At 39.7% G+C, this 27609-nt stretch overlaps 3 protein-coding genes across 9 annotated transcripts in view; all 3 read right to left on the bottom strand.

Annotated features, from left to right (window-relative positions):
- Window positions 1-5760, bottom strand: part of TBCD (tubulin folding cofactor D) — a 128944-nt gene extending 123184 nt beyond the window's left edge. Inside the window, exons 1-5 of one of the 2 annotated variants that reach the window (XM_068655402.1) lie at window positions 5608-5760; window positions 4502-4705; window positions 1498-1548; window positions 1200-1297; window positions 69-170 (exon numbers count right to left, since the gene is read on the bottom strand). In XM_068655402.1, coding sequence (XP_068511503.1) covers window positions 69-170; window positions 1200-1297; window positions 1498-1548; window positions 4502-4705; window positions 5608-5662 — 510 coding nt within the window. In that variant the 5' untranslated portion in view covers window positions 5663-5760. Of the gene's footprint in view, window positions 1-68; window positions 171-1199; window positions 1298-1497; window positions 1549-4501; window positions 4706-4876; window positions 5006-5607 lie in introns of those variants that run through there. The other variant, XM_068655403.1, reaches the window with a different exon arrangement.
- Window positions 5761-6095: 335 nt separating this feature from the next.
- FN3K (fructosamine 3 kinase) lies at window positions 6096-18343 on the bottom strand. 5 transcript variants are annotated; one of them, XM_068654854.1, is made up of 8 exons: window positions 17722-18343; window positions 15883-15946; window positions 13254-13435; window positions 12042-12193; window positions 10760-10851; window positions 9878-9960; window positions 8883-9005; window positions 6096-8139 (listed from the first exon to the last, which is right to left on the bottom strand). In XM_068654854.1, exons 3-8 carry the CDS (start codon window positions 13392-13394, stop codon window positions 7801-7803), a joined length of 930 nt encoding a protein of 309 aa, XP_068510955.1. In that variant the 5' UTR covers window positions 13395-13435; window positions 15883-15946; window positions 17722-18343; the 3' UTR covers window positions 6096-7800. The 5 variants fall into 5 exon arrangements, with proteins under 5 accessions (XP_068510955.1, XP_068510958.1, XP_068510956.1 ...); XM_068654857.1 differs by lacking the exon at window positions 13254-13435; XM_068654855.1 differs by lacking the exon at window positions 15883-15946.
- A 138-nt stretch (window positions 18344-18481) lies between these two features.
- Window positions 18482-25572, bottom strand: FN3KRP (fructosamine 3 kinase related protein). 2 transcript variants are annotated; one of them, XM_068654852.1, is made up of 6 exons: window positions 25347-25572; window positions 23030-23181; window positions 22250-22341; window positions 21670-21752; window positions 21144-21266; window positions 18482-20385 (listed from the first exon to the last, which is right to left on the bottom strand). In XM_068654852.1, exons 1-6 carry the CDS (start codon window positions 25485-25487, stop codon window positions 20047-20049), a joined length of 930 nt encoding a protein of 309 aa, XP_068510953.1. In that variant the 5' UTR covers window positions 25488-25572; the 3' UTR covers window positions 18482-20046. The 2 variants fall into 2 exon arrangements, with proteins under 2 accessions (XP_068510953.1, XP_068510954.1); XM_068654853.1 differs by lacking the exon at window positions 25347-25572 and adding an exon at window positions 25066-25185.
- Window positions 25573-27609: the final 2037 nt, after the last annotated feature.

The raw sequence follows: 27609 nt of genomic DNA, 5'->3' as shown, positions 1-27609 counted from the left end.
CTACATTGTTCTTCAGCTTCTTCTCTAGGAGACATAAAAATTAAACAGGAAGTACAGCAGGTTCTCACCTCGCAGTCTTTTGGATTCTGGTCCATAAGCATATCCAAAACAGGCTGTAAATCACCAACCTCATGAGGAAACAATCGGAGGAAAAGTTTGTATCCTCTCACCTGTAACATGAAGTTTCAAAATTTAGTAAGCCATCTATCAACATCAAGTATTGAGGAAAAAGAACAGACCCTTTGAGGAGTTAATATATCATAGAATCATTTGGGGTGGAAGGAACCTTAAAGCTCATCTAATTCCAAACCCCCTATCGAGACCATGGACACCTCCCACCAGGCCAGGTTGCCCAAAGCCCCATTCAGCCTGGCCTTGAACACTTCCAGGGATGGGGCAGGCACAGCTGTTCTGGGCAACCTGTTCCAGGGCCTCATCACCCTCTGAGTAAAGAATTTCCTCCTTTTATCTAATCTAAATCTCTCCTCTTTTAGTTTAAATCTACTCCCCCTGGAAGGCCACTGTGAGGTCTCCCCGGAGCCTTCTCTTCTTCAGGCTGAACAACCCCAACTTTCTCAGCCTGTCTTCATAGGAGAGGTGCTCCAGCCCCTTGCTCATCATTGTGGCCCTCCTCTGGACTAATTTTAATACTTCTGTGTCCTTCTTGTGCTGGGAACCCCAGAGCTGAACACAGGGCTCCAGGTGGGGTCTGATGAGAGCAAAGGGGCACAATACCGTCCCTCACCCTGCTGCCCATGCTGCATTTGCTGCAGCCCAGGACACAGCTGGCTTTCTGGGCTGCAAACACACATTGCCAGCTCACATCAACCAACACCCCCAGGTCCTTCTCCTCAGGGCTGTTCTCGATCCATTCTCTGCCCAGCCTGCAGCTGTGCTTGGCATTGCCCCAACCCAGATGCAGGACCTTGCGCTAGGCCTTGTTGAACCTTATGAGGTTTGCACAGGCCCAGCTCTCGAGCCTGTCTACTCAGTATCTCAATATCTGTTGGTTTTTTTTTGGTTTTGTTTTTGGTTTTTTTTGCATTCTGACCTTGCTTTTTCTACTCTGGATCATTGAATAGCATGAGGTATCATGAAAATGATGAGAAAAAAAAAACTCATCTTTCACACTGCAATTTAAATATTGGAAACCTGCATACTTTCAGTTATAGAATGTTACATTTTTGGGGTTTTTGTACCTTTGTAATGATGTAAAGAAATTTAAAAGCCAGATGAAATAGCTCGGAAGGAGATGCACTGTCCCGTACTATATCCAGCAACAAATTCATCATCCATTCTAATGAAAGGAGAGAAAAGAAAGTGGGAACAAAACAGTTAGCTTACAATTTCTCATACTTCTAATAATAGAAAGGGAGATGATCGTCATATATCTGCTATCAACCACAACAATCATGTAATGCAAATATAAACTTTCTAGTTTAAGAGAGTTTCAAGTATATACACGAAAAAGTATTATATACAAGATGATATTCCTACCTAAGTGGCGATCCAACAAGTGAGGCTGCTCCTGGTACTTGTCCATTATAACTGAAAAGGAAAAGGCATCTGTGACCAACTACTCAAATGAAAGGCCCTTATAACCATCAATTGTGAGATACACCCTTGATTCTAGACAGTTTTAGTTTAAAATTTCAGTATCCTTGAGCTAACTACTGCCACACCTTTAAGTGAGGTCAAGAAGCAAGAAGACAACAGCAGTTATTGTAAAACTAGAGGCTGTCTTTCATGCCATCATTTACCTAAAATTCATGAAAAACTCTCTTCCAGGAATCTCTCAAATTACTGTGGACAAATGTCACCATTAAATCAAACATGCCAGCAGCACTCAGTCTGCTGTTACCCCTCACTGCAGAGCTCTTTGTGGTTCTCCTTTGCCAACAACTTACCAGCTTCTGATGGCACTCTGCAGACAGAGGACATTAAACCAGAACAGCCCGTAGCTGCTGCAGACAAACCAGCCTTACACCGCACTCCAACCCAGTCAGCAACCTGAATGCTGCTTTACCCATCTATGCTTGCTGTTCACATCTCCTCCATTAACATTCTACATCCCACTTACTTCTACACACTATTCTATTTGTTAGCATGTCAAGTTTCTGATTCTTTTTAAAACACCCACACAAAGATACCTTACCATCACAAAGTGTAGTAGTATGATACTCTTCCAACCCTAAGCTAATACAGTCATAGGGAAATTCTACCTGGACACAAAGGGTTTCATCACAAGGCTATCTTCCGTCCCATGCTTGGAACATTGTTAAGGATATAGTTCTACCACTGAAACAGGACATAAGAAAATTCTTCTCTCTCTGTTTTGAGCTTCCTGACCATAGCAGAAAATTACATAATAGTACTGTGCATTGAAAGGTGTTCTTCACAGCTCTCAGAACTAGGCTTTTTTATTTTGAAATAGCACAAAGGAAATTATACAGCAAAGAACAAAAATGTCTTGACAAAATTTTACCTGGACAAACACAAACTGTAGCTATTACTACCCCTAAATCCCATGCTCTTCAAGTTTCCACATTATTTTATCCTGCTGCCAGTAATACGTTATCTTCCTTTTGGGAACGGACATGAGAAAAGATAATTGAAATTGAATATTGTAAATACTAAGAACAACTTGCCACCGATTTTACAAATAAAAGCATTTCCATTTATACCTAGAATCAATGCCACGCAGCCACAGAAATGAAAGCTACGCTTCAGAAAGAGATTATTAAATCATCCAATATTGCCTGGTGATTGCCTAGGTCATTTTAGATATTTGCTCAGGAAATAGCATTTACTTAGAAAACTAAAATATCCTCTTAATCTTTCATTTTCCTGTATTTGTTCCTCTCTAACGATTTTTCTCTCTATCCCTTTCTCCTCATCACATCAAACTCTGAAGATGAAACACAACTTCGCCAGCAGGGTATATCGCTGACCACTGGATGACACTGCACAACCACTTTCATGACGCAGCCAGTCCAACACTCTCCTTACACTAACTTCTACAGTTGTGTTGGGATTCCATAGTGCTGTCTAAATCAAGAAGGAAGCCTGCACTCCTAATTATTGCTACTTTCCCTGCTGTAATTAACAATATCTTAAGCTGTGTACAAATAACAGAATTAGAGAGTACAAGAAATTCCATCAACGCTCAAAAGCAGAAGTGGAATTTAACTACAATTCATTATCCTGTCAAATTGTTTTCCCAGATCAGAGTCTGGTAATCTAAAATAAACCACCAGATCAAAACAGTGAAAAGGATGAACCACAAAAATGTGATTCTAGTGCTATTATTTCAAGGAAAGATCTTCCTATGTTTTCCTGCAAAACTTATTGCAGATTGAACTACCTAATCCAGACTTCTGCTATTAACAGTTCATAAAAAAACATCACATGCTCTTGTAAGTGTTTCAGAGACCTGCATTAAAATGTTCAGTAACTGATTATTACTGCATTATCTGCGCATAGATTAAGATGTTTCCTTACCTCCAATTTTATAACCCACTCATTTAGTCTGTTACCATATTTGGGACATTTTTTGCCTATTAAAGGTCAAACGATTCCCTACGACACAAAATGTTGGAAACAAGTTTTGAGCAACATGTACGGTGCATATCAGTACTGTTAACATTAAAGTACATGTTAACCCTGTATTTAGTGAACAGTGATACTTCTGATACTGATACCTGTTATACAGCTACATCCCCCTACCTTCAAATGACACGTTCCCAAGTGCAAAAGTCAGTGTTTCAGTAGGTAGCAATACCATTTTTCTCCTAAAATTTTATGTGATAGAGTGGAAATGCGTGCAGGAGGACCATAAACACAGTCTAAATAAACCAAGGCAGTGCATACAATGTGAAAGAGGAACAGCAGGATGATCAGCTGCAGGAGAGATGGCTTTTCAGCAGCTAAGGCTTTTCAGTATGTGTTTTCCTATGCCATCAAATTCTGCCATCTCACCTGTGACACTGAACAATCAACACAAATACATTCCTGCTACTTCTCTCTGATCAGTTAGATGTTCACTGTTAGCCTCCTTGGACAGATCACTGTCAGTTTATTTAATAGGGTAATTTCTGCAGGATCAGATTTCCAAATTTATGGTTCTTAGGTTTATTGCGTGCCTACCTAGTTTTATTTTGTCAAAAACAGACAATAAAACAGTATCTTGACCATTAGATTTGGCTAATTTTTTGACCATCATCTTTTGCTAAATTATTTTCTGCATTTGAACAGGAGGCAGAAGGCTACACAGGGCTCCTGAGATCTCTTAAATACAAGGCTCAGCTTCTAACTGGTGTGTGCGAGCAGGACATGCATGCATCTGGAAAACCATGAGGTAAAAATGAACCCAAGGTACCTGTTGAAAGAAGTTCCAGTATTATAATTACACCAAAATCAACGTTTTAGTCCTTTTTTTTTTTTGGTAAGACCCCTCCTTCAAAGGCCACGACAGCGCGCAGCCCCCGGTCGCCGTGCTCACCTATGAACTTCTCCACGGCCGTTTCCCGAGCCGCCCGGTCCCCGCACACGGCCGCCAGGCCCCCGACGAGCCCCCGCACCTCCTGGCTCTCCGTGAAGCTCTCCAGGGCGCTCCCGCGGGCGATCACATCCAGCTCCTGGGCCCTGCTCTCCTCCGCCTCGGGGCCCAACGCGTCCGCCTCGCCCAGAGCCATGGCGGCGGCACCTGAGGGGGCAGCGGCCGCGTTACGCCTGCCCCGGCCTGAAGTCGCTCCGACCGCTCCGCTCCCCGCTCCCCTCAGGCGCCGCCACCGCCCCTCACGGCCGAGGCCGGGCCCGGCCCCGCCGCCCCTCACAGCCCGCGGGCGGCCCCGGGCCCCCCTCCCCGCCCCGTTACCCTGGCAACCGCCGCGCTCCCCGCTCCTCTCCCCGCGCGCCGCCAGCCGCAGGCTGCCTCCTACGGGGTGCCGCGCGGGCCGAAAGGCGCAGGGACGGCTCCGCGGCCCCGCCCCTGGAGAAGGGCGGGCAGCTGAGGGGAGGCCCGGCCCCGATGGGGGGGGGGGGTAAGGGGGATGGCGCTGACAGGCAAAGTGGGGTGTGTGGCCGTGGTGCTTGGAAACTATGAGGCATTTCTGATCAGGAAGAGAGGGCAGGCGTTGGAAGGGGTTGTTCAGGGAGATGGTGGAGTCACCGTCCCTGGGGGTGTTCAAGGAAAGGTTGGACGTGGTGCTTGGGGACATGGCTCAGTGGGTAACATTGGTGGCAGAAGGGTGGTTATACCAGATGATCTTGGAGGGCTTTTACAACCCTTATGATCCTAGGATTCTATAATTCAAGAGGCTCAGCACCACGGTGCCACCACCAAAGCTTTCTGGTGGCCCTAAAAACTGAGGGGGATTTGCCTCAGGGCATTTTTCACAGGTTGAAAAAGGGCAGATGAAAGGCACTCAGTTCTCTGTTACCCCTCATCACCTCTGTTTCTTAACAGTTGTACAATCTTGGGGGGCAGGCAGGGTAATTGTCAAGTCAAAACTAAATCACAGAAAATTCTGGAAACAAAGGTGGAATGGTGAAAGCTACAGAAGAATGGGGAAGGAAAAGAAATGGCTGCCCCCTTACAGCACTTACTAGTTCTTGGGTCAGATTCTTTCCTGCAAGGTCCCTGAGGAAGATGCTTGGCCATACTCCACCCCTAGACGTACCACGTTTCCATCCCCTCATCTTTTACCACACATCTTCTGCCACTGAATATTTTACGAGATAGCAGCACTACATTTCCACTTCTCTCTTGGCACGTTGCCAGCTCTAGAAAACTGAAGTCAGAGTCTAAAGTAAGACATTGAGCAAGTCACCTCAGATTATCTTTTCACGTGGTAGAAAAAGCACTCCCAAGGATCAGACCGCACCACTGTCTGGGGGGAGATGAGTCACCCTCAGAGGTGGTCCTTCCTCTCCTTTGATTACAAAAGGAAAATCAGAGAAACATTTAAATCTGGTCTGGATATAAGGCCAAGTGACTTCTTGACCAGTATCTAGCACCTCCATTCATACTCAAATATCCATCTTCAGGCTCAAATTCATAATCACAACCACAAAAGGCAGAGAGACATAATAGCTAGTTTCTGCAGTGCAATTATTTTATTGGACAATTAAAATTCTTAAGTTCATATGTACTTCGCAACACAATATCTGCATTTTTGCAAAAATTAATACTAGTATTCATGCATTTTGCTGTTTAGTGGGACCTGAATCTAGCTGTCAGCTACAATTTCAACTGTATTCTCACTCTATTATTCCATTTCTCCACTGCTATAATTGTATCAAGTGTTATAACCCCATTCATTGTAGCCCAAATTCAAAGGAAGTAAAAAAATTAAACTATTTGTATTACATTACAGAGAACTAAATGATTTTTCAATAATGCAAATTACAAAATATAATTTTAAGAACTCTTTATAGCACAGCCATTTAAAGCTGATAGAAAGTCTAAATATTTGAGCATTTCTGAATATAACATTTTAGGTATTAGTAATTACAGCCCTCTGAAACCTAAAGACATAGGTTCTTTGATTCTCGTTCACATATCCTGATTCATATAAGTATATGTTGGACTGTACTTACACTTACTTTCTTTATCACTTTCTTCCATTAAAAACACGTGACTTGGTTAATATACTCTAGCTCAAATTGTATGCCAGTGTTTTGTTGCCCAGTTTTCTCCCCACATCCTCATTGCCTGTATTTTCTAAAAAAATAAAACAGGAATACTAAAAAACAGTATAAGTCCATCCAATTTGACAGCATACAAGAAAACTGCAGTGGCAGAACAGACTTGCCTTACCTACTGTACATAAATTTCTAAAATTGAAATATGGAAAACACCAACCGACACAGCAGCAAAATAGATACTTTCTCATCATGAAAAGAAGTAAACCTCTCTCCTACTCTTTGCTGTTTTTACAGTTATTTAAGTGTTACCATCATAGTACAACACATTGACATATCATATTAAAATGATATGATATTGTCAAACTTGTGTGGTGACAATCCACTTTCTGACTGTACAGTTAATTACCAAGGAATTCCAGAGACATCCCTTTTAAGAAATACCACTGTGACTGAACTTCTCATATGGCAAGAAAAACAAAAGGGTACAATTAAATTACATTAAATTAAAATAAATATTAGAAATGCTATTATATGTGTTTGCCAAAAGCAGTCCAAAGGACCCTGTTTACCTTTAAATCAAAAAGAGAATGTTTTCATTTTAAGATTCATAGAATCTGATTTAAATTTTGGATCATAGCTCTTACATGGGAAAGGAACAAAACCAAACATAAATGGGAAAAGGGGTGCAAACAGATGGAAGGAAAAACTAAAACAGATTAAAAATGGGGAGAGGTAGGAAACCAGTGATTACTTCCAGTACCACATTCCTACTGCAGTAACTCTCAATAATGAACTGCTGCAGAAGCGGCAAGATGCAAACAACTGTGGATATGCAGCAGCTAAGGTGTGAGACTCTGTATGGAGAGTAAGGTTCGGCCGACTGTCATGCTACTTTTCCAACCTAGTGGAAACTTCATAAACAATGCTCAAAAACATTCCTTCATCAGGATATGAATCAGTGCTAGTAAGCCAGTGTATGAGTCAAAAATTACACAATCACTCTCAACATTTAGTGAGGCTCAAAATTATTCTGAGCCTTTTATATGTCAGGTGTTTTAGCATCAACATTGATTTCTACCCTGTATTACTTCTGATAAGCGTAGGTTGCTAATCACTTAAGAGACTGGGTCAGCATTTCTCACACCAATCTGATTATTTTAAAAGTTTTCTCATTAGATTTAGGGTAGACCCCCTGTATCCTGTCCCAAAATGGTTCCAGTGGTTTATGTAATTAAAGAGCTGATACAATTTATTTCGTTTCTCAAATCCTGGAGCTTTGGGTATTACACTGTGATAGGCAGAGAAAAATGAGCTGCTAAAGCCACCAAACATTCCAGCAATGGCCAGTTCAAACTCTGAATGGCCATAAAAGGAAGCAGGGTCAAAGATAATTGGCCCAGAGTCATCCTCAGCCACATTTCCTGCCCACATGTCCCCATGCAGGAGGGCAGGAACAATTTCTACATCATGGAACATTTCAGGAATCTTTATCTGAAAGAGCAAGAACAAACATTCAACAATTAAAGAGCTTTAAACAAAATATTAAATAAACAAATTAGCGTAGTGAATATGAGACTAAGCTGCTCAAATGCTACCTGTTTTCAATCTTCATGGAGTAATTTTGAAGTTGACGGCTACATGCATAAACCTAAACTGCAAGCCAGTAATAAAATGAATTGCTAAGCTAACACTTAATTCATGCTCTATCAACATCTGGAATTAATGTATTGTTTCTAGACATGAACAGTATGGGACATCATAAGATATAAAATAAATGGAGTCAGTGACAAAAGGGGAAGCAAGAAACATCTGGGAACATGTTTGTGCTGTGCAGCTTGCAGAGGAATACCTTCCTGGTTGTTTCTCACTCACTGCATAGAGTATGACCAGGACCAATCTCAGCTGTGAACCTGGACAAATTAAAAAAATCTGCCTAGGCAGCAGAATCTTACCCAGTTTGCAACACCAAGTTCTTAGACAGGATTTAACATATTCTTATTTGAGGTATTCAAAGAAATTAGTCAGTGCTGACTTGCAGGTTTATTTTCACTATCTATTAAAAAATGGAAGAGCAACATTAATTCTTTTCAGCTGCGTTGGTAACCCAGCCATGAAACTAATCTAGTTACAGCTGTTTAATAAAAACTATGTAAATCTGCTATAAAACACATTCAAAATACCACTTGTACATAATTTCTAACTTTCTAAAAAAATCTTTAAGACATGGTTCATACTTTTAGCTGTGACCAAAGCTCTCTTGCTTCTCTGTCTCCATAATCTTTTTCAATCAAATCCAATTGTGCCTGGAGTCTGTGACGAATAAAGAAAGAAGGCCAATCACTCTGCCATTCATTCACCTAGAAAATATGATGCAGAGGTTTATAATAAACAATGTTAACATATGCACAGTCAATATTAATAATCCATATCAAGTTAAGATGCTTGATGCTGACACATTGGCCTAGACAATGTTACTATTAGACATGCTAATTAGAATGCTGTTAAACATTTAGTCAATTGCTGAGTTTGAAGTCACGCTCTATTCCATGCCTAGTGGGGCTGTCTTTAACACGAGATAGAAGTTGAGGTTCTGTCAATTTTCATTCACTTAAATTTTCGTAATGTGCTTTAGAGGTACAGTTTCTGATGAGCCCATTTCAGTTGTTCCATATTATATTCCAAATTCTTTCTGGAAATGCAAAAGGATTATTTTATTATTATTGGGTAATGTGTTTCTAATTTGGGAAAAAGCTATACTTCACAAAGTGTATGAAATACAAAACATTCACTCAGTTAAGCAGCAGAATGAAACTCTATCATGTGCAGAGCCAGCACATAACTGATTTATCTCAGAGACAGTTCCGATGTCTTATGTGATGAGGTCCTCTAAGAACAGTGGATGTAACCAATTGAAATCCATATAGTACGAGTTTAGAAAACCCAAAACAAAGACATGGTTTGTAAAGGGATACTTACGTTGTTAAGTATCACCATGTTAAAGAACTACCAAATAATTTCAAATTCTTATCCAATTCGTTCTATCTACTTGCTACGTGCATGGTAGCAAGCTGCACACATTGAAGATCCATCATATTTGTCTCACCATCAGATCAAAATGAAACTGTGAAAGAACTGTTATCATAAAGCTGCAGGCCAACGAACCAAACCTTTGTATAAGGAATTAACAGAACTCTAAGAATACATTAGCTTTCACAGACGTGGAACATACCTGTGGTATGTAACCACAGCAAGTGGCTACATGGAATCCAAACTTATCCACATACTGAAACTCAGAGTGACTGGCTCCTTTACCTAAGAAACATAATAAACACAAGGAAAAATCTTGAGATTTTGTAAAATAAGAATTTTACAAAATCATTATTATTTTGTAAAATAAGAATTCTTTGTATGGTTTCCTTTTTTTTTTTTTTTTTTCCATTTGTATCCTATTCCAATTTTCAAAAAATGATGAAAATCATTTCATGGAAGTCAATAGAAACTGGATCATGACCCTACACTGCTGAATTATAGTTGTCATCAAGGAGCAGCAATTATATGTTTGAGTTCATATTTCAGTTTGCATATTTGAGTTCAAAAATATAATCCCCTTTAAACATCTTTAAATAGAAATTAATAACTATGACCATATTTTTAAAAGTTAATTGTCTGAACCAACAGTGAAAGAAAAGTCTGTAAGGTCAAGAAAATTTTAACAGTGATTGTACATGAAGCTAAAAGGTTTAACTAATGCAGAGAAAGACATTAGTCTAAATCTTCAGTTTGACATAAGACATGTTGAAAGCTATCAAATATTATTTCATACTAAATTTCAGTAGCAGCATAATTTTACACACAAAACATGCAAAATGAATAATTAAAGATAAGTTAATTTAGTTTTGTGAAGGATAAAAGTACTTCATATTTAAAATTTGCAATAATGACTCCTGCATATGATCTCCACATTTGAGAAGTGTGGGATAGGGACAGGAAGTATATCTCATGAAACAGTGCCCCAGTATTGACTGTAACCAAATTATAATAAAGCAATATTATACCACAGGCAAATTAATTGTTTCATTTTTTGTTTTAGTACATTATATTTATACTCTACCAACTGTGTTTCCCTCCTTTCTCAATTTGTCTCTGAGTGACTGGTTATAAAGATGAAGCTCTGCTATCTGCTTTCCAAGCTTTGAAGAGTATCTATAGAAACAAAGAACAAAACAAAACTGAAAAAAGTTCAATTCAGAATGACCAGTACTAGCATAGTATGGTTGAAAGTTCTAAATTTGCCAGAAATAATCAACTTCACAAGTACATAATAGGGAGCAAATGGCTTGACGGTGACTCTGATTATGTAACATAATAAAAATGAATATAAATCAATGTTCTTGCAATAAAAAGTAAACAAAACACAAGGCTGCATAAAGAAGAGCATAGAGTGCAAGCCATCAAGTAATCCGCCTTGTCAGTTCCACATAAAAAAGGCAGAGAATAGAACATGGTATCTACTCTGGGGTCTTACACAGATCATTTAGACAGCAATAAGGATGGCAAATTAAAAAAAAAGTCACAAGCAAGGATTGAATTGAGGTTGCTTACTGTAGAAGAAAAAATTAACAAAAAGCGGTTAAAATACTGCACAGGTAGTTAAACAGGAGCTGCATGAAAGGAAACAAATTGCTTCTCCATGCCCAGAACGTGTAGAAAAGACATAACGGGTTTAAAATTTCAGCAAGGACAACTGAGGTTAGCCATTAGAATTTTTTTTCTAGGAATAAGTGGGATGGATTGGAATGGACTGAGGAGGCTGTGGAATTACTGTTGTCCTTCCAGTAAAAATAGGTTGTTTTGACAAACAACTGCCAGAGGAGACGTAGGTATTATTATGTTCCCTTAGAGCAGCGGAACAAGGGTAAGATTCTTGAAAGCCTAATTCTATGTTCAGGCTGGGTGACTAATAAAGTGAAATTAATGCATTTTCTACCTCACCGGGGAAAGAAGGACTATACTCAGCCATTCTCACATTCACCTCAATAGCACTGCAGCACATGCAGATAAACTGGTCAACCAGGCAGCATACATGCTGCTAGAGTGGCAAAGTGTGCCATTTCTGCTCCAGGCAGAGAGCCAGGGAAGAGCAAAGCATTGGGCAGGAGTACACACGCATAAATATACATATATTTTATGTATATGTGTATATAAAATATATGTATATATAATTATATATATACAGAGATATAAAATATGTATATGTGCACAGAAATATGGATCTTAACAGATAACATGCTGTATCTCTGAGAATAATGAGGTCCTTCTTGGGAAGATTTCTGACCAAGTGTAAGAAAAATATCCCAAAGACACAGTAAAGAGAACAAGATGTAAAAACATACTTGTTGAGGTGCTTCATCTTTAGGTACTCCATGACAAACATTGCTCCTCCTCCAGGAAGGTCAATTACTTTAATAGGCTGAGGCACTCTCACAATATTGGTTTTCTGAATTGATTCCAAACTTGCCATTTCCCCTTCAAACATTTTTCTAGCCTGTTAAGGAATAAGAATACCCCAAGGCTAAACTACAGACATCTGGAACAAGTAATTTGGAAAAAAACAGCACTGTTTAAAAAGACTTAATTAGTTTTGTTAAACGAATGTAGCTTTCATTCGTTGGGGAGACTCAAGTACCTTAATTCAAATATTATTTTTATATTTCCCAAACTTGCTCCAGGGTAGTGGGATATGTAATATTTCACCTGGAACTCCTAGTTGCTTATGGAGTTCAATTACTCAGGTGTTAGAAGATCTCTAAGGATAAAAACCAAGACCTCCTCCTTCAAAATTACATGTGACCACTACTAAATGAAGGAAAAGTCTGAATCCTTAGGATGGTTCTCCTCTCCATGCAGGTCAATGGCCAGCAGACAGAGGTAAAAGTACAGAAACTAAGCCTGTACTCAGCATTTCTGAAGTGAAAATTCTGTTCTTCACAGCAGTTTCATTTTTTTAATAAAGCAAAATTTTTATCTCCTGTGTGCAAGAGACAATTGAGTGATGTATTCATTTAGTAATAGAAAAGCCAAGAGCTTGGCCTGAAAAGTTGCAAGAATCTTACTGCTAGAAACCCAAAAGACAAGGAGGAAGTTTGAAACCTCTAGCTTAAAATAAATAAACAAAACAAAACAAAACAAAAACACAGAGTTTTAGCACTGGCACCCTTTGTTTCCTCCCTCACTACCACTATTCTCTTCTCACAAATGAAAGATGAAAAGGAAAGCAGTGAATGCAAATTCAGCTTTAGGCTTTTCCAGACCAAGTAGTACAATAACAGCTCTGTTTTCAGCCCCTTGTTTACATATAGCAAGCCTAAGTCCTGTTTTTGAGGGTTATCATATAGCGTTACACCTAATTTTGCATTAATCAAACCCACCAGGTTGATATTTGATGTAAAATAAACTACAGCTTTTAAAAGAAAACTGAAAGAAAAGCTGAAATAATTACAAGTAAGCCAGAAAACACAGAAAAATCATCAACAATCATCCACATTGAAAAGAAAAAACTCTCGATATGCAATAATATTAACAGTTAAGTATCTGCTAGCATTAACCTGAGGCTTATGGTTGATTTTAACAAATACTCTTCCACTGTCTGTTTCATAAGCTTGGCCTTGGCTAATGTATCCTCCTCCCGAGCTCCCAAAGGCTTTCAGAACTGAAGTTTTCAATTCTCTTCTCAGGATCTCTTCCATGGTAATTTCCAGGCTGCTGCAGCTGCCTTCTGCTAACTGCACTGCAAAACAAGATTAAAGGTCTGGGTCCTTCTCTCTCTGTCACTCTGCTGTGAGGTAGAAAGGGCCACCCACCAAATAAATAATAATAACAAAATAGCACCTCCCAAGTAAATCCAGAGATAATGTTTCAAAATGCTTAGTTTCACATTGGCTTTTATAGCTAGACAATAAACAAATATTTGTGAGAATAAGACTGAGAGGCGTGTCCTGGGTCCTTTCCCAACTGTGCTGAGAGCTGCTGGTATTTGTAGTTTGAAGCCGTTTTTCTTTTTTAAGCTCTGCGTTTGCTTTGGCAAAGAGGTAATTTTGCAACCAATCCACTAGAGGGAGACCAAATGCAACAATACAAACCCTGCACATTTGTTGCGCTATTGCGGTTCTTTAAGGTATGAAAAACAAAGTTGCAGTCCGTCAGGATGCAATTAAAACATGCTGATGACTGTAAGGCAGCCAACACAAATATAGGGAGAGTATTTTAGTATTTTTTTTTTTCTCTGCTTGTAGTTGCGTTGCATAGAAAAAAGTTCTGTTGTCATCACTAAGATGTTTAGAACGCTTCTGTCTCAGGACACAATGCACTCTGGCAAGAAACAAGAGCTTTTTACTTTCTGAAAGTTTCCTCAAATCAGTGAGATACTAAGGTGATCATTTCTGGACATTATCAAGTGAAAATTCATAGTAAAATTCAAACTGGTAAATCAATTTGGGACAGTTACTTTTCCTATGTGCTTCTTCTGATTTCATGTCATTTTTAAGAAGTAATTTCTCCTTTTAGTCTCACTTCATATTCTGTAATACCCAGAAAGATGCCTTGGTTGCGCTTGAGTTAATCACTTAACACTGACAAAGGGCACAGACACCTTCAGTACAACATCTCGTAACCCAAACCCTACAGTATTTGTTCAAATAATTCATGGATAAGATAATGCCCATGGCTACGCAGCTAGGAGCGAATCTTAGCATGTCACAGTCTGGCAGTTCTTGTTCCTACCTGAAGCACGTATGCCTACCATCCCTGCAGGGACTTGTTCTATTGTTACCACTGACTTACTGCATTTCTCTCTTTCCACTACTACTTGTTTGAATTTGTTTGTATAAGCTACTTGGGTCAGACAAAGAAGGAATGATTACTGGATAAACACTGGTTTCATTTAGGTGGGCTTCTCACTATACTCACAAATGGTTATAACCCTACCTAGAGCAGAAGATGGGTATAGTAAATTATTTCTCAAGCAAAACTAGAGCATAGCTCATTGTGGTACACAGAGCAGCTCTCAGGGGGCCCTGGGAGGTCCCTAGTAAAACCTGGAGTACAATGGACAGCTCTGAAAGGTCTCCAATGGATGTTAGAGCACACCTGGGGGAACTGGGAGGCTTTCAGGGTGTGCCAGACCACAGAGGGAGGCCCTGGAAGACTCTAGCACGCGCTAGGAGGCCATGGGATGCCTACAGGGGATACTAAAGGGTACTGGGGTCCCTTGAAGGTCTCTGGAGTACTCCGGGAAGTTTCTAGGGAGTGCTAGAGCTCACTGGAAAACCCTGTGAATTTTCCTAGGGGTACTAGCTTACACTGGAAGGTCCTGAGAGCCTCTGGGGCACACTGGGAGGCCTCTAGTGCTCTCTAGAGTGCACTGGGGGTCCGTGGAAGGCCTCGAGTATCCTAAACTATCAGGCTGGGGGGGTGCTGTGAGGCATGTGCAAGTCATAGAGTGCACTGGGAGGCATCCAGGGGACACTAGATTGCACTGGAGGGCCATGGGAGGCCTCAGGGCTGCACTGAGAGGCCTCTAGAGCATCCTAGAGGACACTAGGGGTGACTGTGAGACTCTCAGGGGGAGCTAAAGAACAGTGGGAAGCCCTGGTAGACATGCAGATGCTCTAGAGCAGACTGGAGATTCATGGAAGGCATGTACTGAGCACTGGAAGGTGTTTAGGTCCTCAAAGTTACGGACTGGCTACAAAGAAACTTTTCTACCATCCACATTTATGTGAGCAGAACGCTGTTTATAGATTAAGAGCACAAGCTGGAAAAATGCAGCTCATGACTGGAGTCAGAAACATCAATTGAGTATGCAGAAAAGTACTCAAAAGTGGTGAGAAGCCACGTTCCAGGTTACCTTAGCTGTACCTTTCCATCATATGTTTAAAATAAGTATTGACTCTTCTAGCAATCCTTCTATGAAGTCCAGCTGTAATATTTTATACCATTCACATCACTCACATACTAGCTGTCAAATAGATTACCAACAAAAGAGATACAGAAAGTGGTGTTGGGGTGAGGTAGAGACAAAGTTAAATCACAGTAAACATGTGCACTGACACCCAAAGCAACTTGATTATGGTCATGATCTTGAGCAGTTTGAGGCAGTTAGATCATATGACTAGATAGTGAAAATGCAAAGCAATTTGGATTTCAGGATATACGATGCCCTAAAGAGTGCCCTACCTTTAGGCCAATGGTCTCCAACTGCTGAAAAGAAGGAATCATGCTGTAGGTAGCAACTGAGCACCTGGGGAAAGGAGTGAAGTACTTGGGCAACAAAATAGACAAGGAGCAAATAACTTTTTTTTTTTCTTCACATTCTCCAATTTACATGTTAAGAAGGGGGGAAGGGGAGAACAAGGACAGTGAGTGTTCATCCACAATGTTACTACTGAAGCCCAAATTTTTGCAGTCCAGTCCACTACAGATCTTTTCTACAATTTCCAGTGAAGATGTTAATAGGTGTCTATAACACCTCTCTGAGCATTCTGACGTTCTACTTTTGTTTAAACCAGGAAGAGGACTCGTTTAATACAAATATATTGCATCACATACAGAGACTAGCCAAGAGATAGGCCAGATTTCTGTTTGCTTCCATTCTGGATCAATATTTAACTAGGTGAATTGCCTAGTTTCCTAACATTCCTGTTAATGCTGTTTAATAGAATCCAATTCCACCCCCCTGCCATGGGTAGGGACACCTCCCACCAGCCCAGGTTGCTCAGAGCCGCATCCACCCTGGCCTTGGGCACTGCCAGGGATGGGACATCCACAGCCTCTCTGGGAAACCTGTTCTGGTGCCTCACCAGCCTCATGGCAAAAAAAATCTTGTCAAGAAGAGTTCCCAGTCAAGCAGCTTCGAACATCATTTCAAACATGAAGTATTACAGTTCAGAAGTGTTCCAGATGGGCTAGAGGGACCAGTCTGAAAACACCCAGCAGACCTCCACGAACCCTGGCCGCACAGCCCATTCAGCACCACGGCCAGGGCCTGCAGGAAGACACCGACTGCATCAACCGCATCACAAGGGAGCAGGGAACCGGTGAGGGGCTGCAGAGGACTCAGTGCCTGGGTGCTGCTGGGCTCTAGGCTTGAGAGCTCTCCTCAGGATCATGCTGTAGTGGGGTTTGTAATTGTTTACTTGCCCTACTCTTCTTGTTTTGTTCTCCTTCTAACATCTGTTTTCTGATATACCTCAGGTTGTACAGAAGAGATATTCCCATGCATGCCAAAGAAAAGATTATTTACTTCTCCACCGGGAGAAGAGCATGTAAAGAATCACAGGAAAACAAAGCAGCTATACAGGACTGTGTAAGCCAAGAACTAGGAAAGACTTCCCATCATAAAAACCTCTCTTCTTTTGATAGAAGTTACAGTTGCTCAGTGAAGAACTATCAAAGGACAAATTATTCAGAGCTCCTTTAATCCCGTAGATGTGATTTTCAATACAATTGCACAGGCTGTAGCTCAGTATACAATATTACCCATCCCTTGGGAAATTCCAGTGAATTCTTTGAGATTTCATTGAAGAGTGCATTGAAAATAATTATTTTTTAAAATAACAATAATAATAAAAAATAATTGTGATTCTGGTGTGCCTTAACTACCAGACGTGATCCATCTCGTGAAGAGACTTAAGTTATAATACACTCTCAAGATGTTTCTACAATACATAAGTATACATACACTGCATGTTAAAAAAAAATAAAAAATGAGTGGTTCTTTTATCCTTTTTCCTTGCCCAAATAAGAATGGAAAGGGAGCAAAATTATGACACAGAACTAGGAAATATGAAATGAGAATATGGGTAAAAGGAAACATGGCTTGCCACATTCAGAATGCGTGGAGGGAGCCAAGAAGAAGGAATAGATTAGAAGGAAAAGCAGGCTACAGCCTGCTTTAAACTAGAGAGAATACGATAATTAACAAAGGCATGCCTGGAACACAAAGAACAACAAAATAACCAAAGAGAATTGTAAGAATGGAAAAGAGCTATACAATACATAATTTTAAAAAGTTACCTTATAGAACTGCAGCGGTTTCTTCTTTAGGGTTCACTAGCAGCCTGCTTTCAGAAGAAAAGATCTCATCCTCTTCTTCATCTTCTAATTAAACTGCTGCGTATTAGAACTCAAAACTAAGGCATCCACAGTATAACTTGCTATTACGTCCCATTTGCATTCCTCCTCACACACCTATCATTTTTAGTTGTTGCACAAAACAGATTAAAAAAAAAAAAAAGATTAGCCTACTATCCCTAAAACCATGCCCCTAAGTACCACATCTACCCTTTCCTTAAACACCCCCAGGGACAGTGACTCCACTACTCCCCTGGGCAACCTGTTCCAATGCCTGACCACTACTTCTGATAAGAATTTTTTTCCTAATATCCAACCTATGAAGATATGGAAATGATCTGTTAAGGGATCTAACCAGAAGGACTGCTGAGTACATTTCCTCAGCTAGTTTCACTAAGCTGTGCTAAATTTGTGTGAAAGGTGTAAGGATATGGACACAGACAGAACATTTCAACAACAGCACCCATAGTTGGCAAAAACACACAAAGTTTGAAGTCACAGTATCATTCAATCCTATCTGCATGTTGTATGTTCTCTCCAATGACACACTGCTTCTGATCAAAATCTATGACTGTGGTCCTATCAGCCGCTTTGACCATAACTGTCTAACAGGCTAGGGACTTTTAACAGGCCAGAACAAGTAGCTCCCCAAGAATGAAAGCAAGCCATGAAGTTTTAATTCAGAAAACAGAGACAACAATGATCAATGGAGAAACTTTTTATTTAAGCCACAAGATAAAAGTGATTCTACTGAGCAGAGCTTTAAAACTCTTCAAAGCAAAAGTTAAACAGCCAGTGAGAAAAGGGATAGAACTAAGGAAAAGTTGTATCAAGTGATTGTCATCTCTACAATTGCTTCATATTCTTACAAACAACAGCAACTAGAAAACCCTCAAATCTGTCAGTATATCCTGTAAAAATCATTTTTAATTAAGTCATTCTCAAACATTCAAAATTCACGTTAGGCATCATGCATTTCTCTCACCTAGCTGGCACGGCTGCACTGCAGTATCATTACCAGCCTATATCAAAAACAAAAGTTAGAATGTTAGTATTATTTTGCAAGTACAATAAATAGCTAGTCTGCAAAGCTATTGTTACAGAATTACAGAATTTCTGGTAATGGTGGAGAGCTGCTGTTCTGTGAGTTACATTTTAACTCCTTTTGGTTTCATGTCTCTTATCCTAAGAGCTAGAAAGTGCACTTAGTGGGGAATGAAAAACAGTAAATTATCTTACAGCATCTGTAGTCTAGATTACAGAAAATTTATGTGAAGACCATACCATGCTCAGATGGCACTGTCCTGTCGGCAACGACAGCAATCAAAAAGTGCATCTTTTTATTAGTGAGAGAGGACATCTTCACATGGTGTATAAAAGAAGACTGTCTTACCTGAAAAGATCTGCTTTAAGATTGCATGCTATGGGACAAAAGCATCATCCAGAAAAGAAAACAGAGGTAGTTCAGGTAAAAACAAAATTGTTCTAGAGTGGGAACTAGCTGAGCAGAAAACACAGAAGAGCCTGAAAAAATGTCATGAGACACCAAAATACATACGCCAGAAAAATTTCTAAGCAATTTCACACTGCTTTGCAACAGAATAGGAAGCAGTCTCCATCCAACAGAATCACATTAACAAAATAATTAGCAGGTCCAAATCACTTTTTACAGTTCCAATTATGCAGTTGTCTTGTTGACTTTCAAAATACTTCATTGTTCCCATGCACATAACTGGAAATGAAGAGCTTATAGAATCTGAGCAATCAATCATGGAAGAGACAGGAGGAACAGCAAAAAATGATGAACTAACTACTCTTTTAGCCATCTGCTCAGTAACTGATAAAAGCAATCTTCCATTTCACAACGGCTTCTCTAATGTTTTCCACTAGGGTGCAAATGCAAACTCCAGCATTTCTCTCCTCTGAAGAACAACTGGTCCCTAACAGAACCTGTTCCAAATCATTTATGCTTTAGTGCTTGATTCTATTAACTTGTCTAGTCTCAAGCCTACAATGCCTTCTTGACACTGATGGGCCTTTTATGCAACAGAGTAAGCTCCTTCCTTAGATAGTTCCCTCTCCAACTATGTTAAAAAGGAATGAATATGCTATACCTGGTATTCAGCAGGAATCACTGATTCTGCGTCTTTTGTTGTGAAAAGAGGGTCAAGGGTCTAGCAACTATATTAACATTACCATTCCTGCAGTTGCAACACCAAGTATGTGGTTTGCCAAGCAACACAGGAAGCATCTGGCTTGAGCAGAAAGTCACTTGACCAGATTTCTCATAATGTTTAGAGAAGACCCTCTGTACCCTGTACCAAAATGGTTCCAATGGTTCATGTAGTGAAAAAGCTGATAAAGCTTCAGGCGCTTCTCAAACCCTGGAGCTTTGGGAATTTTACTGTGATAAGCAGAGTAAAAAGAGCTAGTGAAGCCACCAAACATCCCTGCTATTGCAAGCTCATACTCTGAATGGCCATAGAAAGAAGCTGGATCGAAGATAATTGGACCAGAATCATCCTCTGCTACGTTTCCTCCCCAAAGATCTCCATGCAGGAGGGCAGGAACAATTTCTACATCACAGAACAAACTGGGTATCTTCAACTGCAGGGGAAAAAAAAAGCAAGACATATCAATGATAAATTTAAAGTGAATGATCATAGGGCTTTATGCATGCAAAGGTTGCAAAGCATGAATTCAAAGTTCTACTAAGTCAGTTAACAAAAAACTTCAATTCAAACAGCATAGGGCCTGGTCAAAAGAGATGCTGATAAAATCAAGAGGATTTCTATTTTTACATAAAAGCCAGCAACTGAAGACATTTCATCCAAATGTTTTTCTAGCATTAAAAAAAATCCAAAATGCAAAACTCCATTTAGTGCTGTAATATTGATCAGCTTTATAAATAATGAAAAATAAAACCCACTTCATTATTAAAAGGCTCAGGAATTTCTTATTAACATTGAAGAAATTTCTACAAACTAGCACACAAATACACAATACTGCTGTCACTTCAGCATATGCAAACATTAAACGAAGAGAGGATGTGCAGAACAGCATTCCCTACATACATTTCTCATCATGAACATGTTCCAGGGAATGAGAATGTGAACTTGATCTAGTATTTCCCAAACAGTAAGGCAAAGCACTGTCTGGCACACATTCACTTTGGAATTTAGGGTGAGTTGATAAAGCCAGTATACCTTAGAATAAAAGGCATTTTATAATCCCTAAAAGTTGTAATCTCTTACCAACAGAGCCTGAGGCATAACGACAAGCAGAAGCTTTGTTTTATGAAAAGAAAATCTAAAGGACTGATACTTAGCTAACACTATTTTGACAACAGAGAGATCTTCTTCTACCTGAAGTTGTGCCCAAAGTTCTCTTGCTTCCCTGTCTCCTGAATTTTTTTCAATCATGTCCATCTGGGGCTGGATTCTTTGCTTGGCAAAGAAAGTCACCCAGTCAGTCTGCCAGTCATTCACCTGAAAGGACAGAATTGCAGATGTTGGTTCTATACTACAGAAGAGATTGATTTTCTTTTATCAAATAAAACTTTGGAGTATTTTACAGTTTTTATGGTGATAGCATCCAGAACACTAAATGCTTCTATTTTAATAGAATACTACCTTAAAACATTAAGTTATGGGAAAAATAGTTTTCACTGAGCAATAAAAGACAAAAATTTCAAAAGATATGCTTATCTGATGCACCTGTATGTGCCATCCAAGGCACAACTTTCCTTTGTGGGCTAAAAAATGTTTCTCCTTTTTCTGTTGCCATAGATAAAAATGCATTTCCATTATATTATTTTTGGCCCTTTGTGTGTGACTCAAGGCAAAATAAGATAAACTTAAAGTTCTGTCAGTCTCATGAAGTACAACCTACCTGTGGAAGATAGCCACAGCAGGTAACTGTATGAAAGCCAAATTGATCCACAAACTGGACTTCCATTTGCCCTTGACCTTTACCTTTCAAACCAAAGACAAAAATCCAATACCAATGACAAGATTCTAAGTATCTAAAATACAAATGGACCTTAAAAGTTATAGGGTACCATATTTTTTCTACTGAGAATTAAAAAGATCACGCTTTAATATACTTTGTCACAATGCCTTTTGCTATTGCTTTTTTAACATTAAAGCTTAAATATAAAGTAACTACATTATGATCTTTGAAATTACATTTTGAGGTAGAATTATCTCCTCTGATACCATATCCTTGCAGAAACTGTGGTTTAGGATCCCAAATTGAATAAATGTTTTGCTTACATAGGTCCAAAAGAGAACAAACAAAAGCAAAAAAGATGACCCCACGCCCCACCCAGCCTGATAGTTTCTTCCAAATCTATTTTCATGACATCATTAGTGGATGAAGACAAACTTATCCCAAAGTAACAGGAGCTAATATAACTGCATTGTAGATTATTATTAACTAGGTTAAATTCGCAAAGAGCTGTGTACCATACCAACTGTGCTCTCTTCTTTCTTCAGCTTCTCTCCAAGTTGCTGGTTATGAAGGTGGAGATCAGCCAGCTGTGTTCCAAGCTTTGCTGAATGTCTAAGAAACAAAAGCATTTTTAGCAACAGAGACATGAGTGAATCCTGTTCTTAACATTCAAGGAATTACTTGGGAAGTTTTATCAAGCAACTGAAAGTTTTGAATCTACACCAAAGTATGTTTTCAAAATATTCTGGCCATACACACCTCTTCTTCCAAAAAAAGGTTACATATTAACATTGAACAAAATATACTTCTATGGTTGTTTCTGATAACACTATTAAAAATTGAAGTGAGAGAAATCTTAAGTTTAATAACAATACAAATTCATCAATTCCAATATCTGCCTGGTATCACTTCTGCATTAATTTAAGTAAGATATCTATAAAGAAAAGCATGCATGTTATGCATATTCCTTGTTAAACCTTCTTTGGGAGATGAAGCAAAACAATCATCATCCTCTTCTTTATACCTCTGTCAGTCACTCTGTCTTCTCTAACGGGTATAGAAGACAGAAGAGTAAGATGGCCCTCATTTATCTATTTTTAAATAAAAGCTTATCCTTTACACAGTTCGGATAAGTCTTACAGTAACTACAAGCAACTTGTAGAGCCAGTTGCCTCCCATGTTAATGAAATTATGGTATTTTTCCTGTCTCAAACAAAAAATTCCCTTCTGAAAACAAATGATTCAATTGGTCTAACAGTAAAAATTTCTGAAAGGAAGTAATGAAAATACTATGTTTTACCTGTTTAAGCCTCTCATTTCTAAATGTTCCATCACAAACAGAGTACTGACCCCAGGCAGTTCTATAACTTTGATGGGTTTAGGCACTTTTATTGTCTGCGTTTTCAAGATGGCTTCTAAACTTGCCATTTCTCCCTCAAACATTCTTCTAGCCTGCCAAAGGAAAGCATTAATCTCTATTAATACCAGTCACAGATAAACAAGACTTTCATAAAACCAAACAAGGCTATAAATATTAAATAAAAAACTAGGGGCAAATGGATTACCACATGTACAAGATAGAGATAAATCCATACCACCAGACCTTGATACCCATTTTAGAATTACAGAAGTTTCACCTCATAAACTGATTCCATGAAAACGACTTAGTTTACAGCATTTTCTATAAACACCAAACCAACTTCATCTGTTGGAGTGTAATTTGTATACACAAAATGTAAGCAATATATCATTAACTCATTATGAAACAAATAACTAGAAACATATGTGCCACAGATATCATTGAGAGTCTAGAAGGGTAGTGCTGGTGTTCATATTTTTCATGGATTTCCTGGCATAGACTGCTTAGTAAGATGGACGATCCTCAAAACAATTTATAGTACTCCCTGAACTATTTATTTTGCCTCATTGGAAAAAAAAATAAAATAAAATAAAAATCAATGATAGCAGACAAGCACCCCATAACACACTAGCACACAGAAGCTCTTAGAAACCAAGTCACTACCAATAGCTTTTCCTTTGAACATGTTCTTAATTCAGGACCCTTTTCTGATATTGTTATTCACATTAAGTAAAATCTATTCTCTTGAGTTGCTCTACTGACATCAGTGGTGTTTGTCACATGAATGCTTCTTTAGAACAGTTACAGAGGTCGCAGAAGAGGGCATATAGAAAATCTACAGTATTTGCTGAAAGAAAAAACAGCGAAATATAGTGAATAAAATAGAATACTACCCTCTAGTACTAATACACAAGACACAGTCAGAGGACTGTTTACAATAGGTTTGGATAAAAATTCTGAAGCCTACAAGAAAAATTGCTCAATTACTGAGACTTGAAATACCTTTGAAAATTAGTAAATACTGTATCTCTATATAAAGCACTATAATTAGTTCAAGTCAGCTGATAACTTTAATAGAATTTTTTAAAAATATAGCATTTTCTAGAGAACTTTATTTTTTCTAAAGAAACTGCTGATATACATCCATTGTGGCATACGCTGCACAGCACTGGAATAGTTTGGCAAAAGTTTGCTTGAATCAGCACTCAGAACCCACTGACTAAGACAAAATAATAGAAAATGATTACTAAGTAGGAAATCTTTCCAGATTTTTTTTCACCAGTCCTATCTTGTAAACAACTGGATTTACTACCTAAACATACATTAGTCAAAAGCCTAAGTGGAATGGCTACACTGCTATCCATTCAAACTATTTTCAGTCTCACATAGAGAATAACCTTTCAGTATTTCTTTGTGTTATCACCTCAGTGCCTTTGATCTTCCCTCCAGCTCCCTGATATGACCAGGTGGTGTAAATAAACTTTAAGTACATGTAGCTGCATACATCCATTCAAAAACACTTATTTGCTATTAAAGGTAAATACAAGTTCTGACTTTATTCCAGCAAACTGTTCACTTGACAGCCCCAATTGCGGAGTCCCTTTAAAGTAAATTCCCCTATCTTTGCTTTTCCAATAAGCACGTCACACAGGTACGTTGTGCTATGCTTATCACTATCAAACACAGGTTGCTGCCTTCTACGCTAACTGGTACCAGATACTGAAAGAACAAAGCAGGAACTCTTGATCATGGAAGATATCATTTACTGAGAAAAAACTGTTTCATATTGCAATAAAATACTGTTTTTGCTACAGTAAAAAAGATACATACCCTCAGGCACTAACTTTACCCCTCCTATAGGCTGCACTTGACACTTGCAGTGTACACAGAAGCAGTGGCACCACCACCTGCACCATGGCAGGGTTGTTTCCAACCCAGGCCATTTTATGATTAGCAATGCCCCAATTAACACCAACCTGCCTGTGTCCTATGCGCTGTAGGCACCCAGCGCTGACACCACACCAGCCACAGGCTCACAGGGAAGAAGCCAGCGAATGAAGCAGACCTTTTACCCCGGCAGCAAGCCACCTGCATACCTGTATTTTATTACCTGAGGCCAGCCGGCAAACCTCCCTCCCTCCCTCAAGAAGAAGCGGAGCCCAGCCCGCCGCCCGCCTCCTCAAAGCAGCCGCCCTCACGGAACCCCCTGCCCCTAACCCGGGTGCCCACCACACGCGTTCCCCCCTCACTCCCCCACCTCCGGCTTGGCGTTGCTCTTCACGTACACCCGCCCGCTGTCCGTCTCATAGCTCTGGCCCTCGCTGATGCAGCCGCCGCCCGAGTGCCCGGTTGCCCGCAGCACGGTGGTGCCCAGCTCTCGCTTCAGCGCGGCCTCCATGCTGCCGGCCGGGCCCCGCGCGGAGCAGAGCCTGCGCCGCGCAGCTGAGGCGGGGCCCACAAAATGGCGGCTGCGCCTGAGGTAGCGGAGAAAGGGGGTGGTTGGTTGGCGTTGTGGTATGCGCATCGCCGGTCAGGGCGACTGGCCAAAAGCGAGGGCTTGGCTGTAAGTGTTTGGGAGGGTACCGAAGGAGTTGCTTCTTCCCCGATAGGGAAGGGAGAAGTGCGGAATTCCTCCTCAGAGAACTCTGAAAATTCCCTCGCTTGAGGGAACGATGTGGCTGTGGCCGAGGAGAAGGAGAAGGAGCCTGGCTGGCCTTGCTGCCTGCCCTGCCTGAAGTGGACCGTCCCGGCAGGCTTGGGCAGGATGCGAGACGCTGGCAGCAGAAATCCTTTTTTCTTGAAAGTAGTTTGTGCTGTAGAGAGCATGTAAGCCTGCTTGAAATGCGTCTGCCCTGAGTGTGGTGGATTCCTTCCTCCTACACATACAGAGGATGCAGTTGTCAAGGAAAAACACATTGTGGTATTACATATTACATATGTAATAAAGGTAATAATTTTACATATTCAGGTTCAATGCAGTGAGCTTTCTGGCTATTATAAAGGTGCGCACTCAAATTCATTCTGCTACTCAACATTAATAAGAACAGCTTAGTAAGAACAGTGACTAACAGCGGACGCTGGCCAGTGTAAGTCTGAAGTCAGTCAGTCTTCTCCCCATTGGAACTTGTTTTCTACTTGGCAAGTAATTTTGTATCTAAAATACAAATTTCCAAGTGTAGAAGTTGGAAGAGTTCCTATTGATCATTTATTCGTGTCCTTGTTAGGGCACAACTGTATATTTTGGTTTTCTAGTATTTTCTTAAATGTTTGTGGTCTTGCTTATTGCAATCACCAAGGTCATCTTTTGTTATTCCTGACAACATCCCTATTCATCTCCTACGCTGATTTGCCTTGTTTGGGGTTTGTGAGTATTTTTCTGTGCTGAGCAATTTAGACACCTGTGGACATCTGTTGCTATGTTGTAGATTAGACAAATAGCAGTTCAGAATAATTTAAAGGAATTGATGTGCACTTTCAAATTTTAATTTGGATTCCATTTTGGAAATTTGTTTTTGTTTTAATGTGGGACTGGTACAATTTAGAGTCCTCAAATATTTCCAGGGCAGCAGCAAAATGACAAGCGGTGAAAGGACTGAAGTTCTTTATTTTCAGAATTCTTTCTACCTTACATTTTCAAGAGTTTCCCTACGTCTTTTTTTTTTTTTTTTTTTCTTTTTCCTTTTTTAAATCTGGACTTTTTTGAGAAACTATTTTGAATTTGGTATAATGTCTGGACTGACTTTTTTTTTTTTTTTTTTTTTTTTGCTATGCTTATATGTTTCTACAGAGCCTGCACATATCATCAATGTGTTGTGCTTACACCAAATCCAAAATTTGTGAGGTTTCTTAGTCTTATGAGATCAGCTGTACCATAATTGTTTGTGTGCATGATGTATTTACTTTCTTGGAAACCACTTGATGTGTGAAGATGCTTTTAAGAGCAAGCAAATGAACTACACATTTTGCACGCAAGAAATTGGCATCTCAGTCTTGTCAGACTTACTGCATATACCGAGGCTACCCACATGTCAAGTTTGTAATGTAATTGGTGCTTTTTAGAAGTGCATGTTCATTGTTAGTCTAAAAAAATCTGAACTGACACATGGTGGCCACAGTTTGGGCTTTTAGCCACTCCAGGTATGTCAAGAGCATGCCAAGTTTTACTGGCAGAAGGTTGGTTGGATAGTATGCATTACCTTGCCTTTTTGTGCAGTGGAGCTGCACTTCATTAAACAGTGTTGGCTGTAGAGGGCGTTATAATTTCTGGTTGTCACAGTGACAGTTTATAGCCCAAGAACCTGTGGCTTACTCAGAACGAGGGATAAATTAGTACGAGAGTATGGGAACACAAACAGAATGTGTTTTTGTGTGCAGGAATCTGTTTATCTTTTTGTAAAATTATCCCTAAACCTGCATTGCAAAGGCAATATTCAGATGACTGTAGTGGTTGATAAAGAATGATTGAGGTCATGCTGAGGGAGCATGTTCTTCATTTGAAGTCTAGGTGGGTACTATGGAAA

Source organism: Anas acuta, chromosome 18 (assembly GCF_963932015.1).
Source record: "Anas acuta chromosome 18, bAnaAcu1.1, whole genome shotgun sequence".
Lineage (NCBI taxonomy): Eukaryota > Metazoa > Chordata > Aves > Anseriformes > Anatidae > Anas > Anas acuta.
This window is presented reverse-complemented; position numbering and strand designations above follow the sequence as displayed.